Source organism: Musa acuminata, chromosome BXJ2-9 (assembly GCF_036884655.1).
Source record: "Musa acuminata AAA Group cultivar baxijiao chromosome BXJ2-9, Cavendish_Baxijiao_AAA, whole genome shotgun sequence".
NCBI lineage: Eukaryota > Viridiplantae > Streptophyta > Magnoliopsida > Zingiberales > Musaceae > Musa > Musa acuminata.
Window position 1 is genome coordinate 6,316,818 of NC_088346.1, and position 15,279 is coordinate 6,332,096.

Here is a 15,279-nt window from a genome sequence, read left to right on the forward strand (position 1 = left end):
CGATCTTAATATTGTTTACCAAAAGTGCCACATTTATTTACTCCGGAGACGGCTTCGAAACCCTCATTAACCGTGATCATAACAATTTGCTCTATCAAAACCTATTGTGATGAAGAAACAAAGGACAGAAGTTGTCACCCTTTTCCTTCTGCTGCTCCCACCAACACACCATTCATCCTCCTGGCGATCTCGGAAGCCCTCCCCTCCTACATCCTCCTACGTCTGTTCCTCATCCGTCGTCGTCCGCTTCGTCTTTAACCTCGCCATGGAGGACGAAATCGACCGGCTCTCCTATGGATGCCTTCACCTCGTTGAGCTTTTCTGAAAAGGGCGTCGGTTCTGGTCTGCGAGAGGTCGGATGAACGAGGGCACCGGGCAGCCGCACCGTGATCTCTGTTTCCAACGGCGCCATCGCCGTTTCCTTCCAATTTGGTTTTAGGCTTCCAATTTATACGTATGCGAATTAAAAAAAAAATCTCTAACTTTTAATTTTTTTTCCTAAACAGTACCAATTTCGAAAATTTTCGCATAATATTTTTTTTTAAAAAATAATTATTCTACCCTATGTCGAATAAACAGAAAGTAACCAATTTTTTCCGAAACTTCGCCCATCATTCATTCCGCTGCTGTCGTCTTCCTCCCTCAGTCGCGTTGCCTTGTCTTCACCTAAATCGTTGCATTTGTCACGCAATCTCTCTCTCTCTCTCTCTTCCCATAAGATAAGGCTGCATGCAGTGTTGGGTGGGAGGAGAATCTGATTCGTCTGCTGTATATATTAAGGCCACGGCCCGTCCAAAGGCTGCCATCTTCCTCTTTGAGCCCTCCGCTTTCCCACTGCACGACAACGGGAAGGAATCTCCAAGCACCATCCCATCATCTCTCTTCCTTCTTTTTCCCACTTGAGACCAACACAACTCCAGCCTAAAATGCACCACTCTTCCTCTCTATACATTAGCTGTGATATCGATATGAACACAATATGCAGTGTTTTAGGTTTTTTTCGTCACAGTATATATAAAAGGACACAGAACAAAGATAACGACATCTAATCCTTCATTGATCTCGATGATCAATACAGCCCGCAAAGGCACAAAATAAAGACATCTTAAACACCACTGAAACACACCACAGCGGCACAAAAGCTTTAACAGAAGAACATTACATCCGTATGGTAGAAGAGAGGGCTACTAGTGGAATGCACCGTTAAGAGTGGGTAGATCAGACCATGCCAAGCCCGGATTCCAGTTGCCAAATTCACCAGCAGAGAGTGGGATGTGATCCATGATAGGAGCCGTAGCATTAGTAAGTGTACCAGCCATGGTCATCAACGAAGCTGTGGAGGAACAAGAAGAACCAAAGCTACCGACGCTGCTCATTACCGTCTGCAGCTGCTCGTTATGGTAATTAGCCGAGGACTTGAACTTTTGGTGCAGGTCTTGGATCTCTGAGCTTGGAGTGACACCCAACAGCATGTCATCATTTTGTGGCTGTGACTGCTGGTGATGGTGGTGGTGGTGGTGGTATGAGCTAGAGTAGTTGTTGCTGTTCCTCCATGGTGAAGCACCTAAAGCAAGCTGACTCAGGGCTTCCAAGCTTGGGCTGTGTGAATTCGGCGTGCTTCCTGGATCGGCCACCGTGTGTGAACCAAGCAGAGTCTTATCTTCGTCAATTATAGCAGAGTTAAGATGAAGGCTGGGCGTAGAATGAAGGATGGTGTTAGGGTTTTGGAGACTGCTGGACCTCAGGAGGGAGATGAGGTGGGAAGGATGTGGCGAAGGCCACAGGGTCGACGACAACTCGTTCTCCAGTCCACCGACTAGACCCGACCTGAGGACGAGGTCGGGCGACGCCGGCCTCGTCTTGGTGGCGCCTGCAGACTTGGCACAAATCCCGGGAGCGGCAATGGCAACCACCGCCCTGGTCTTGCGGCACCCACCGCCGATGGGGACGTTGCGGAGGGCGCCACCCTTGGTCCAGTACCGGCGGCAGGTCTTGCAGAAGTGGCGTGGCTGGGTCAGGTTGTAGTTGTTGTAGTAGCAGAACTTGGTGTTGGTGGAGTCACAACGCGGGCACCGCAGGTTCTTCTGCTGCTGCTGGTCTGCGGTGATCGATGACAGAGACGGCGACGATGAGGACCGCGACTTGGAAGATACGGGAGAGGTGGGAGAAGAGGACGAGGGATCAATCAGAAGGCCTCCTGGATAAGAGTTCTTCCTTTCCTCCATCACCCCTCCCAACAATTCTTGGATCATCTTTACTCCTTGCAGGCAAACCTGGCAGAGGAGGAGGAGGGGAGACAAAGCAAACGAACAGAATGGTTTGAGAAGTTGGCCTTTGAAGAGTTATATCATATGAAGAATGAAAGGAAGGGGGAGTACAGCAGCAGGGGATATTATATAGGGAAAAAGGAAGGGATAAAGAAGCTGTCATATGTCTGCACTTGTCTACTGTGATAATATATGATATATATGACCAGGGGAACAGCCTAAGGGCCTCTAATTATATTGATGGATCCCTCGGAAGGAATTGTGATGGCGTAGCGTCGTCCATTAATCACTTACTTCAATATCAAGGAAGCATAATGCACGCCGACTTCTTTGTCTATATTTCTTTGAATTCAATCATGCAGTCAATGGACTGCATCATCTATAACTCTCAGCCAAAAATATTTCGTCAGGTGTGTTTTGGATGCAACGCCAGCTTCTAACAAATGCTTGTTTTCGACTCATCGAAAGGCCAAGAAATGGATTCTAACTCGGGCAGTCAACACTAACTCGATGCAGGGAGTTGTCCTCTTGAGTCATTTCTGAGGTGACCCATTGACTGACTGCCAGATTCAATTAATTAAGCTAATATTAATCTATAATTTTTGGTTGATCGGTGCACTGCTGTGCTCGTGAGTTTATATAGATTTATATCCATTGCACTGTAGAAATGAGACTAGCATTCTGTGATTTCCACATCTGTGGACTATGAAACAAACGCACATACCGCATCTTTGCAGAAGCTTACTATATATACTGTGTGGAGGTCTTAATCAAAGCTAACAAGGAAACAATGATGCCTATAGCCTACACCAACGGAGGAATTTTGAACACATATGAGGGTTAGATATTGGAGGTAAAAGCTGGGGACAGTGGGTATCTTGTCATGCTCACCATGATTGGACTCTTACAGTGCCATTAATATGATCAAAAGAGGAGATGGCAGCTGTTTCTCGATGGCTATTCTGTTCTGACTAATGATCATCTGTTTAGGATAACTCTATGATGATCTGTACTCTATGCTTAAGATAAATTTGGTATCCATTCTGACTCTATGACCAAAGATCGATACTGCAATTCCATTGGGATGCAGATTTTGTACTTAAAGCTATCATCACTCATCAGTCTCGTGAAACTAGAAAAAGACTTGGCTGTATAGTGTGTTTCCAAGGATTCAACTCCAACACCATGTAGCATTCATCTAATGACTTGGTAGAATACAAATGGCTGGGAAAAGAACACGGGTTTAGCATAGCTGCAACTGTCTTCTCTTGGAACTCCTCGGAAGCTGAGGAATGAAGCTATTCTTCACGACTGTTTGATGTCATGACTCGATCCGAAGGTTTTGTCCAGATTCACCTACCAACACACTTGCAAAACACCAGCAAGTAGATGCTGGTCCCACACCTCCTTCTCGGACCCACTGTTTCAGCTCTGTTAGATTCTACTCCATTCCCAAAGCAGTCGGTGCGCCTGTGCGACAGTGAAATCTGCACTGATCACGTTTGCTGTGCGTAAGGAGGCGAGGATGAAACGAACGACTCGTCAGCTCAGCCTCACCACGCCACGCCACGCCTCACCAGTTCCGTGGCCGTGGCCGTACTTTGCTGCAGTAGTTTCGACGGAGAAGGCAGCCTTCTTCCTCGCCTCAGGCCATCCCGGTCGCCGTCAAAAAGAGAGAACAGACGAGCAAAGCGAGGAACGAGAGCATGTATGAATCCTCGAGACCTGCGTTTCTTGTCCCCTGTCGTTCGCTCTGTTCTGGCATCCATCTCGGTCACTCAGAATCGCATGCTGTGATCTGAAGAAAGGAAGAGGCAGGGAGACAGAAGGATAGATTCTCTCAGTTCTAGTTGCCCGCTCATGGTTCAGTAATGGAACGGCTGCAGTTCTTGTCTCACCGGCACTGGTGCAGCCTAATGTGGCCATGCATATATATCAGTGCCTGTCTCTTCATGTATATCTAGCCATGTTTTAGTAGCTTGTACATGGACTTTGGTGTTCATGAGTTTTGAGCTGGTGGTTTGATCCTTCATCACTTCAGAAAACCACAAAGCTATAGATGAAGAGAGACGAAGTAGTAAAACTGATTTCCAAACTAGAAGGATTACATGGTTTGATGCTTGGTTGAAGTATTCTTTGCTTAGATCAGATCACCAGCAATGTGTGTATTAACATTCACTTTCTTATGTAAGTTCTCTTATTTCATGGTTCTGACACATACATGCATAGTAACCTATACGTTTGGCCGTATTGGGTCCAACATGCATGTGTTAATAATGGTAACACAATGAATAGCGTGAATACATTGAATTGCTCATAGAATTTAGAGACTTAGCAATGCAAAGAGATTGTGAGGAAAATTCAAAAGAGAAGGAAAGGAATTCCAGAATTTATTTTTGAGATCCAAAGAATATGCTGTATGATTCCATGGTTACGATTATTCCAGCACAAAAGAACATGAGAAGTAGAAGCTTCTCCAAACAGCATATTCTTGGGCAAATCCTATGGTACGTGCAGCTTCCTCACTTCAGGACAAATACTAATGAGAGAACTCCATTGCAATGCTTCCATGGAAACTTCCTGTGACCTCCCAACCAGTGTGAGTATATATTTAGCCCTGTGCTATTCAAGAAGGAGAAACCAGCTGTGGGAGAGAGAGAGAGAGAGAGAGAGAGAGAGAGAGAGAGAGATGTCTGGCTTTGTTGGAGTATGGATGACTGGGTTCTGGAGACTCGGTGGAAGGCATCGGAGTGCAGCCGGCGACGAGGGCGAGTCGAGTAGCCATGAGTGCAGCAGAAAAGAGGGAGGACTGGAGGTAGAAGAACAGCTTACCAAGATGAAGGCAGTGGTCAAATCGAGGGAGAAGAAAAGCATGAGCCTCTCCGAAGCTACGGTGTGCATGATAGTGCTCATGGATCGCTTTGCTCCCAGCTGAGCTAAGTGTGTATTGCTTTGGTCGAATCCATGTAGATTCGCTTTGTTCTATAATTATGTAGACCATTCAATTGTGAGCTAAATGGAAAGAAAGAGTTTAAAGTAGACCGAAGAAGATGCCAATTTCTTGCCTGGTTTTTCAGCCAAGTTTAAATTAAGTGGCTTCCAACGTTGGGATCTAAAAAACCAATCTCTCTTTATAGGTGTTGATGTTGTTCAAACCGAATACTGATTTGGAATCAATCAAGGTTCCTCTTTCGTTCTAATCTCAAGTCAATTTCAATCAATCCTCTTACATATTAATCTCGAGTCAATTTCAATCGATATCATACTTACCGATCCTATGAAACTGTGTCAGGAGTGTTCCGATTAACAATACCTCTTCGATATTCAGTATCATTACTCTCATGATCGATGTCGATTATGGAGAGGGTTATGTATTTCTTTAGATTTAATCATGATCACGATTACGTCATATTCGGGATATGTTAGAGATCGATCAATTCGATTTGATGCCCAGGTGGCACCCATGTACTGATCACATTATACTAAGGTATCAGTCACATGGTATTGTGGTATCAACCATGTAGTATTATGGAGTTAATCGCATAACATTGAGGTATCGATCACATGATACTAAGGTATTAGCCAAGTGACATTATGATGTCGGTCACACAACATTAAAGTATCGTTCACATGATGCTAAGGTTTGATTATATGATACTAAGACATCGATTGCTTTCTCATCGTATATCATTAGAAAAAAATTTATATTATAATTCTTCTGTATTCACAGATATTAAATTAAAAAATTCACTACTATATATATTTGTACTTGACCTCTCCTCAGCAGGTTTAGATATTCTCTCGCGAGCATGTTCATATGCACAAGAAATTTTTCTCGTTGCCATGACAACCACACAAACGCCATTTCCACACTCCATCCAAGAAGAGAAACATAGAGACTTTCGATGGACATCATCAAACGGTAAGCCTGATGTCCATCATGGATAAGCAACAGGCAATTAGGTCAAATATCGAAGCCTCTCCTCTCGTGTGCACAAGAGTTTGCTTATGGAATCTGATATATACCTGCTGTCCTAACCACACCTTTCCACCTCATTTGTTTGAATCATCATCTCATGTTTAGACTCCTTCAATCTATGCGTGCAAACTTAGCCAACTAAGAAAGTAAGAGCTCTCAGATGATTTCATATGCATTTAAAACAAGTGTCCACAAAAGTTAGGTCTTCCACCACTACATATTATATAATTAACACGCACACAATCATCCCAAAGTCCATACAATAATATCACAGAAGACTTTTGGAAATATAAATCATATATGTCTCGGCCATGATGTTCCCTCTCAAACCTGCAATTGTAAGAACTAAGAATTGGGTAAATTGAGGTCGCATTAATCGAGAATGTATTAGCATACTTCAAAACCTTATGTCGTAAACTTAAATCGGAGTAAGAACGTCTTATGATTTCATATTAGAAAAACGAAATGTACATGCACGTTCGAAGGAAGTCATATCTAATCATAAAAGGGAGGTAAATGGAGCTTTCATGCACTCCAATTCGATCCCAACATTCGAAGACAAAGCATCAGCATCACGTAGCTATTAGCGCAGCGATCGGGCCATGCATCAGTGTCACGTTCAGGAGGAACTGTTACGACCTACCAAGCCAATACGTGGCGCTGCAATGCAAATTGTATATACAAGTATGCAGTACATACAACGTTACGTGGCGGCTCACTGGCTCCACAGAAACCTACCACATGCACACAGTGAGGCATAGAGATATACGGATACGATTCCATATCTCAATCACAATCATGTATTCGGTGTTCACTCATTGTATTTGTTGTGCCCATTTTTCCGTGGAAATAAAATAGATTTTAGGTTAGATCATTAATTGGCTGTGAATTATCTTTGGTTGTCTGTCTTGAAACAGATGAGACAGTGGGCCCCAAGATGGGGACAAGTGCCGTAGCAGCCCCACTATTGCACCTCCTCCATTCGCGCTGCATGTCAATTGCAATTAGTCTCCATTTCTCAACTCATGCTCATCTTGCATCTGGTTGGAGAGACTATACTGGAGATGGATGCACACGTATGTAGTCAATAGGTTAATCCGTGTCAATATCCTCTTCCAAAATGCTACTTTGATCTCTATTTGTTTCTTTTGCTTTATGACCAAATCAGCAAACGCTAAGCCTTGTGATCTAAACACCTGTCGTCGGACCCTTAAAGCCGTCAAACCCATAGAAGCCTAACACGTTTTCTCTCACCGGTCAAAGGGCTGTCGACGCGTCCCGGCTGTCTGAAAGAGGTCAGGGAACAACAGGCGTTCACAGTATACACTTGGTGGGCCAGCTGCCAATTTGGTACGTGTCCTCCTAGTTTATAGAGAGAGTATGTGTTTCGTGACTTGCACATGACATGAGATCCTCTGCTACGGTTGACGACTATCGCCGCGATAGCCGTCCAACAACCGGTTCCGCTCCACACTGCGGTCGAACGCCTTACGTGCGGTCGAAGTCTTCTTCGTCCACGTGGCGTGGCCTCGTGGCTTCTCTTTTCGTATTTATACGCGGCCTGGCCACCGCGATCGAGCTTTAGTTGGCTCGCTCCGATCTCTTTCCTTCTGTGGCTCGAAAACTTTCGGCTTTCTTCGCACCGAAACTTCCTCTTCTTTTATCCCAGACAACAACGACAGCCTTTGGAGTTCATACATTGTGTCGAGCATGAGAGATCGGAAGGTAAGCACGGGAAGCCCGCCGCGCGGTTCCAAACTGTTCGATCTCTTCTTCCACACCGACACCATGATCCAGTCCGAGGACGAGCTCCCCACCGACAGCGGCAGCATTGCCCTCTCCACCACCGCTAGCCCTGGCTATTACTCCGATCGCAATCCGACCAGCACCGGGGCTTCCCCTTATTTTCTGTCTCCCTGGAACCCCGTGGCTGTCTCGCCCCTCGCCAAGTCCCCCTGGGCTTACCTCCCCCTCCTCTCCGACGAGGCCGCCGACCCCTCCGCTACTGGTCTGGTCGGGTCGCTCGTTCGCGAGGAGGGGCACGTCTACTCCCTCGCTTCCGCCGGGGACATCCTCTACACCGGCTCCGACAGCAGGAACATCCGCGTCTGGAAGGGCCGCCGCGAGTTGTCCGGGTTCAAGTCCAGCAGCGGCCTCGTCAAGGCTATCGTCGTCGCCGGAGACAGGATCTTCACCGGCCACCAGGACGGCAAGATTCGCATCTGGAAGACCTCCTCGAAGAATCCGGCCGTCCACAGGCGAGTGGGGACGCTCCCTAGGCTCAAGGACTTGCTGAAGAGCTCCATCAACCCGTCCAACTATGTCGAGGTGCGACGTCACCGCAACGTCGTGTGGCTTCGGCATTTCGATGCGGTTTCTTGTCTCAGCCTCGACGAAGAAGCCGGGATACTGTACTCCGGATCTTGGGATAAGACGGTGAAGGTGTGGAGGATATCGGACTCCAAGTGTCTCGAATCCATCAAGGCGCACGACGACGCTGTCAACGCGGTGGCGACCGGGTTCGGCGGGTTGCTGTTCACGGGATCGGCGGACGGGACGGCGAAGGTGTGGCGGAGGGAAGCGGCGGGGAAAGGAGGCGCCACCAGGCACGTCCTAGTGCAGATGCTGCTGCGGCAGGAGAGCGCGGTTACGTCGGTGGCAATGTCGGAGGCGGCCGGAGTGGTGTACTGTGGTTCGTCGGACGGGACGGTGAACTACTGGCGCTGGCAAGGATGGTGGCGGCAGCTGGAGCACGGCGGGAAGCTCCGCGGGCACCGGATGGCGGTGCTGTGCCTCGCGGCGGCCGGGAGACTTGTGGTCAGCGGGTCCGCGGACAAGACCCTGTGCGTCTGGCGAAGGGAGGCGACGGGCGGCGACGGCTGGGACCACACGAAGCTGGCGGTGCTCGCGGGGCACCAGGGGCCCATCAAGTGTCTGGCGGTGGAGGAGGAGGACGACAGCCAGGGCGGGGCGGTCATCGCTGCTCCCGGGGGACCGCGGTACGTGGTGTACAGCGGGAGCCTGGACAAGTCGGTCAAGGTGTGGCGGGTGTTGGAGCGGGAGGCCACGGCGGGGGCGACGCCGGTGCGTGGACTGGCGGAGGCGGAGGCCCCCGACGGAAAGCTGGGACGGTCGCCTCTGCGTGCCGGGGGTGGCGGAGCCGGGGCGCCCACGAGCGATGGCGCGGCTTCGAGCACGCGGGCTGCCGCGTGAGCACACGTAAAGATTTAGCCTGCTTGGTTTGTACATCCTAACTGAGCCCGTCCTCCACAAGTCAAAGCAAAAGAACACGTTTTCTCTGTTTCTTTTCTTCTTTTTTATACATCAGTGTGCATATTGTTGGAGATAAGATATGGTAAGGAGAGCAGTATAAGGTGATTGTTTTATGGTAAGCATCCTTTTGTTAAGAAAAGGAGCTTATTTGTTTGCATTCATATATATATATATATATATATATATATATATGAATTGCATGTTATTCTACACCTGATTAAAAATACAAAAAATCTTGAACATATGTATGTCAACATGAAAAGCGTTGGGTTGGAGGTGGGACCCATATGAATCAGCAGGTATTTAATGAGGACGCCGACCCAACGCGATCGATGGCTGACGTGGATTGATAAGACGTGGAATCACGGGGCCGCCATGAACGCTCCTTCAAGGAGATCATTTTTGGCAGCGGAGACAAAATGGCGAGCACACGTCGTCTTCAACAGTTAAATCGAGTGCCGGTGTCAACCAAATATGAGTTGGTCATGTCAACGTCTGATTCCCCCCCAGTACTTATCAGACGCAGCTCCAATCGGATACCGTCTGCGGATGATTAGAGTTAGTGGTACAAAGCGATTCGATTGGAGCTGTTGATATCACTGTCCATTCATGAGTCTCGATGTTAATCCATTCAGCAGTTGATAGACCATTCAACGCTGTTGGCTCCTCCAATCAAAGGCACAGTGACCTCATATTTGTTGCGAGTACTGTTTTGTGGAGTAATTACTGTACCCATTGGGCTACGCACTGTGAAATGTAATTATAACATTTGAATTCTATCGAGTACTTTTTGATGTTTGGGAATTCTCTGGGATATATAATAGGGATTATTAGCAACAAAATGCAGCAACCTGAATATAAAATGATTGCTACGAGGTTATTAGCAAATTAATGTGCGACCAAATAGGGTGTGGAGCAGTAGCTTTAATGCAAAATCCACTATATATTTATTGTCCATGATGAGACATGGCCTTTCCTATGCCACATGCAACTCTGAGACTTTTGTTAAAGGTCATGTTTTATGAAACAAGTTATTAGTAGACTTTTGACTTTATGATCGATCTCTTAAAAGACATTTTGTCCATTTACATCACCGGCAAGGAGATTGCTTTCTTGGCATTAAATGAACATCAACCTCCGTAGAGTAGCTGCAACCACCATCAACCAAAAACCTTGTTAGTCTTCTAATAATTAGGTTGTTACTCTTTTTATATAATATTTTATACATATATATACATACATACATATTATAACAATATTATATATAATCTTATTCGTAGTTACGTCGATATGTTCAAAAGTAATCATGTTTATATTACGAAAAAAGCGTATGATGTCATTAGTCATTGCACGAAGATGTTGGGAGTGTCGTAGAAGTTAATTAATTTTTTATTTAATTAAATTACTAAATAGATATTATTTTATTTAAAAATATGTAATTAATTTTATTAATGAATAGTTCATATCAATTTTGTGATATGTATATTTATTTTCTTGCGTGCAGCACAATTTTCTTGCAAACGCTGTATAAAAGCGGTTACAGCCTCCTTGTCACGCACGCAGGAAACAGAGAGCGGAAAGCATCGAAGCACCCGATCGAGAGCGAGTGCGTCCTCCTCCCTCCTCCCTCCTCCCTCCATGGAGTTCACCCTCGAGGAAGGCCGAAACCTGTCCGCCGACTGCCCCTTGATTCTTCTGGTTCGCATCATAAACCGCCCTCCTCCTCTTCTTCTTTGTTTCATTCTTCTTCGTTGTTGTCTTTTGGGCTTCATTGCCTCAATTTATGTTGGATCGTGCTGTGATTCGGTAGCCAGGGCTGTCGATCGGCAACGTCGGGCAGTTGGCGGTCGATCTCCTGATCTCGTCGACCGGGGCCAAAAGAGTTGGGTTTTTGGATGAGCCTTCCCTGCTCCCTTGCGCCGGAAATGATGCTTACGGTCCGGAGCCTGAGGGCGTCCTTGCGCTGCCCCTCGAGGGTAATTTCCTTGCTCCCAGCTTCGTATTTTTGTCATCAAGTCTTCTCCTTTTATGTTGTCGGCTAGGTGTTTGTGGAAATGCATTATGCATTGCGCTCATTTAATGGTTGAGGCACTGGCATACTCTTTTACATTGTATTAACTGTGAAGCTTTGCCTATCTATATTTATACATTCTGAAGCTCTAGATGCTGTCTACTTGTCTTATGGTAGAGTTAAACGGTTGCTCTGGCCTTCCCTTTTTTTCTTTTTTGTTTTCGCATGTCAGCTGGTAGTTTTACCACTAGCCAGAAAGAAAGTCAGTCACAGATATGTTCGACGACAATGTGCCCGTATATCTCTAGGTTTGGTCTGAAGGAACCATTAAGGTGATAGTTGGGTAACATCATTTCCTAAAGTTTATACCAAATATATGATGTCACAATAGACATGCATTAGTGTTTTGGTTAGATTAAAATTGTCATCACTGACAGTCAGTGCCCTCTTAGTTTGTAGCTCATGCTGATATACTTTCTTTAATTATTTGTTCAAGCTGTGTAATAATAATCATTTTAAGGTGTTTGCAATTGCAGCTTACGAATCTCCTCCACATGCGTTAACTCTTATCCAGCAAAGGTCTCCAGTTATCAAGGTGAGCCTGGCTTATTTTTCAATCTTCATTGCAATTGCACTCCATTAATGTGCATGACAATTAGTCAATTTTCTGGTCATTCATGAAAATATACATACCAGTGGATCAAACTGTTCTTGCACAATCAATCTGAGTATCAGTTAGCTTATTTTCCTTAAAATAAGATCTTAATGGTCAACGAAGGATTAGATATGATCTCAGGTGAAGTGTAATCTCAGATCATATGACACTTAAAAGTACAATAATGCATTCAAAGTAAGTACCTCGGACATAGAACCATTCAAGGGTTGTTCACAGAGAAGACAGTTTGTAGATGTCATCCTTTTGGAATCAATAATGTGCATATTGTGTGATATCCATTTTCAAGAAGTAGCAGCCCTAAACTGATGCACATGAAATCTCTTTTTAGAAAAACAAAGGAACATACTAAGCATTAGTAGTAGGGAGAAGCTTTCGGTATAAGCATATCAAGCATTAACTGATCTGGGCCTGTAGTAAAGTGCTTCCAGGAAGTTTTCATCACAAGTTTGTCTTTCACCTTTTTTCTATAAGAAATATTATCGGATAGGAACTTTATTTTTTATCTTGTTTCGTTTATGAAGTACTTACAGGAAAAAGATTGTCAATAGGTTGGAGGAAGGGCTTTTTGAATTATATATAAATATATGTTACTTGTTATTTGTAGTTCTTGTGAATTGTACACAACGTAATTGGATCTTGAAGTTTTTCTGTGCTGCCCGTTCTATGAGCAATCTTTGCTATGCTACTTCCAGTATGTGAGAATTTTTTGCTCCTGTATTTGACCAATGTTTGAGTGCAAGTTCAACCAGCACACATGCCTGTTGGTATCATGTTAAGCTCTTTCAATCACCTTCAGGTTCATTTTCTGTGTATTTATTCACTATTTTCTGGTAGCTGCCCTTATATGGTCAACAATAGCAATTTGCAAGACCGAGTTCTGGTATCTAACAATAATGTAATAGATAGAAGATCCTGTGGTAGTTTTTACACATCAAAGCTGAAAAGATAATGTATACTTCATTATAAGTTCGAATTGGTATCTGATTTTATCGTAGCTTTAATCTGCACAACAGGTCCAACATTTCTAAGAGTTGCATTAGTGAAAATTTATTTCTATAACTACAGAAGCTGAGATGCACCTGGTGCACATCGTGACATCCGTTGTTGCATTATCTGTTTTCTTATTATGATATTTGACTTTCTTATCTTGAGATTAATATTACCATTCAATATCAGGGAATGATGGTTGAGTTTGCAAAGAATTTGGCAGATTTTGTGTCAAGCATTGGAAAGAAACATGTTATTATTCTTTCAAGTCTAGATTCTGGTAGAATGAAAAAAATTGTCGCATCCAGGTACATGAGCTTTACCTTTGTAGTTTTTTAAAAAAAATATTTTTTCATGTTTTCCTTTTTGGTTCCTGCTTTTGTGATATTAGACATAGGGTTGCCATTCAGTGATATGCAGGTTTACTATGTCTCAAGCACCAACAATGATGGAAACGATAGTGATTGTGAGAGGTTAGGATTTAAGAGGCTTGAGGAATATGATCCAACTCAGAGACGATGGAAATATCTTAATGAGCTAGCTGAAGGGAAAACTGATCACGAAGATGAGCCCAGTTTTGAAGATGAATTGGTTCATGATGACTATTATCCCGGCTTACCATTTGCTGCTCTGTTCTCTTGTTGCAAGGTACTCCTTTTGGTACTTCATTAAAGAATGCTTTTCCTGTAACTCAGAACTGTTGCAAATAACTTGTTTGGAATATTGAATGTAGGCTAAAGGTCTGAAAGTTACTTGTTTGTTATGCTATTGTTCCGAGGGGGACAACATTGCAGATTCCTTTCAATTGGCTGATGCAGCCTGCAAACTGTTGAGGCTGACCCCAGATAAGTTATCTGGTGAGTTCAAAGAAAAGATCTATGATTATGATGTCTTTATCTTTTTAATCTAATGGCCTGCATGTTTCGTCAATTAGAGCTGGTTTCACTGAAACTCTGTCAGGAGTTTTACAAGTTTTTCAGTTGCATCAATGTTTTTATAATTGCAGTGCCCTTTCTTTGTTTCAAATATTTTAATAAGTGTGAGCTTTTTTCATGAATTCTTACACTTGTATGACTGGCCATTTCAGGGCATGTAGAGGGTGGGTGGAATATACCACTATCATGGCAATCAGTTTATGGGCCACCACCTGATATGTCACTTTTCTGATCTGCTTTCATCTATCATGGTAAAACACATCTTTGACCAAATGAAACCCAATTTGAATTTATTTTGTATAATGGTTTCTGCTATCTGAACAAGGAAATTTGTGATTTTCTGAGTGAAATTGCCAACGTTCATCATATTTATTGCAATTCTTGCTTTATGCTGCAAGTCATGAAGAATGATTAAATCTTTTTTTTTTTTTTGAATTTTCAGGTATTGGGAACAAATCAAGTTGTCTTTTGTGGCATGTACTAGCAATCTTTAGGAACCAAGGGCTGATAGAGATGGCAGACTGCTTGTTAACCTTTTAAATGGACAGAATGGCAACTATGATATGGTAATGCATGATGTTTCTTCGGACCCTAGATTTCATGTTTCTCATATCCGCTTTTTTTTTTTTATAAAGCCATCCATATTTTGAGCATTTTTCTGAAAAGATGATACTCCTCTGGCTGCCTAACTGCACTATTCATATACATGTAATTATTTGTTTATCTAGGTCTCTTACCTTGGTTGAGGATTACTCCTTACTTTGAAGGAATTTTGTGATCTGGTTAGAGGATGATCTCTTAAAATGTCTACTCCACATTATATTTCATATTAATTGTCGGGTGATCTAGTCACGACAAAAAAAAAAAAAAAAAGGAAATGCTTGTTGTCCCTTCGTTACTTCTCTCCGTGAGGGAAGGTAATTTAGTTGTTCATTGAGAGCATAATGTGGAAATTTTAAAAATTATAATTACTTATTTGTTTGTTGTATTTGATACCTTTTGCTTCGGATTGATAACACAATTAGTAGCTCCCCTATATAAACTCAATCCACTAAGATGGACTCCGTTTTACCAAAGAATGTTATTAGTTTAGAGTACAAGACGCGGTGAAGAATACACGAGAACACGATGGTTGCAACCTCTAACCTTCA

The 15,279-nt window shown here is 43.9% G+C and overlaps 3 protein-coding genes across 3 annotated transcripts; 2 read left to right on the plus strand and 1 right to left on the minus strand.

The window, feature by feature from the left end:
• Positions 1 to 1,032: 1,032 nt before the first annotated feature.
• LOC103997344 (dof zinc finger protein DOF4.7-like) lies at positions 1,033 to 2,411 on the minus strand. Its single transcript, XM_009418525.3, has one exon. It carries the CDS (start codon positions 2,250 to 2,252, stop codon positions 1,188 to 1,190), a length of 1,065 nt encoding a protein of 354 aa, XP_009416800.2. The 5' UTR covers positions 2,253 to 2,411; the 3' UTR covers positions 1,033 to 1,187.
• A 5,386-nt stretch (positions 2,412 to 7,797) lies between these two features.
• LOC103997507 (protein JINGUBANG-like) lies at positions 7,798 to 9,624 on the plus strand. The gene has a single exon (XM_009418754.3). It carries the CDS (start codon positions 7,957 to 7,959, stop codon positions 9,457 to 9,459), a length of 1,503 nt encoding a protein of 500 aa, XP_009417029.2. The 5' UTR covers positions 7,798 to 7,956; the 3' UTR covers positions 9,460 to 9,624.
• A 1,436-nt stretch (positions 9,625 to 11,060) lies between these two features.
• On the plus strand, positions 11,061 to 14,887 carry LOC103997343 (uncharacterized). Its single transcript, XM_009418524.3, has 8 exons — positions 11,061 to 11,217; positions 11,330 to 11,495; positions 12,067 to 12,125; positions 13,383 to 13,501; positions 13,604 to 13,841; positions 13,927 to 14,050; positions 14,281 to 14,379; positions 14,571 to 14,887. The coding sequence occupies exons 1-7, from the start codon at positions 11,158 to 11,160 to the stop codon at positions 14,358 to 14,360; spliced, it is 846 nt and encodes a 281-aa protein (XP_009416799.2). The 5' UTR covers positions 11,061 to 11,157; the 3' UTR covers positions 14,361 to 14,379; positions 14,571 to 14,887.
• The last annotated feature ends 392 nt before the right edge of the window (positions 14,888 to 15,279 follow it).

Excerpts from the sequence above, each read along its gene's own strand:
- LOC103997344 (XM_009418525.3), bottom strand. The coding sequence starts at position 2,252 with ATGATCCAAGAATTGTTGGGAGGGGTGATGGAGGAAAGGAAGAACTCT.
- LOC103997507 (XM_009418754.3), top strand. The coding sequence starts at position 7,957 with ATGAGAGATCGGAAGGTAAGCACGGGAAGCCCGCCGCGCGGTTCCAAA.
- LOC103997343 (XM_009418524.3), top strand. The coding sequence starts at position 11,158 with ATGGAGTTCACCCTCGAGGAAGGCCGAAACCTGTCCGCCGACTGCCCC. Across the intron at positions 11,218-11,329 it reads ACTGCCCCTTGATTCTTCTG|CCAGGGCTGTCGATCGGCAA; the intron begins GTTCGCATCATA and ends GTGATTCGGTAG. Across the intron at positions 13,842-13,926 it reads CTCTGTTCTCTTGTTGCAAG|GCTAAAGGTCTGAAAGTTAC; the intron begins GTACTCCTTTTG and ends TATTGAATGTAG.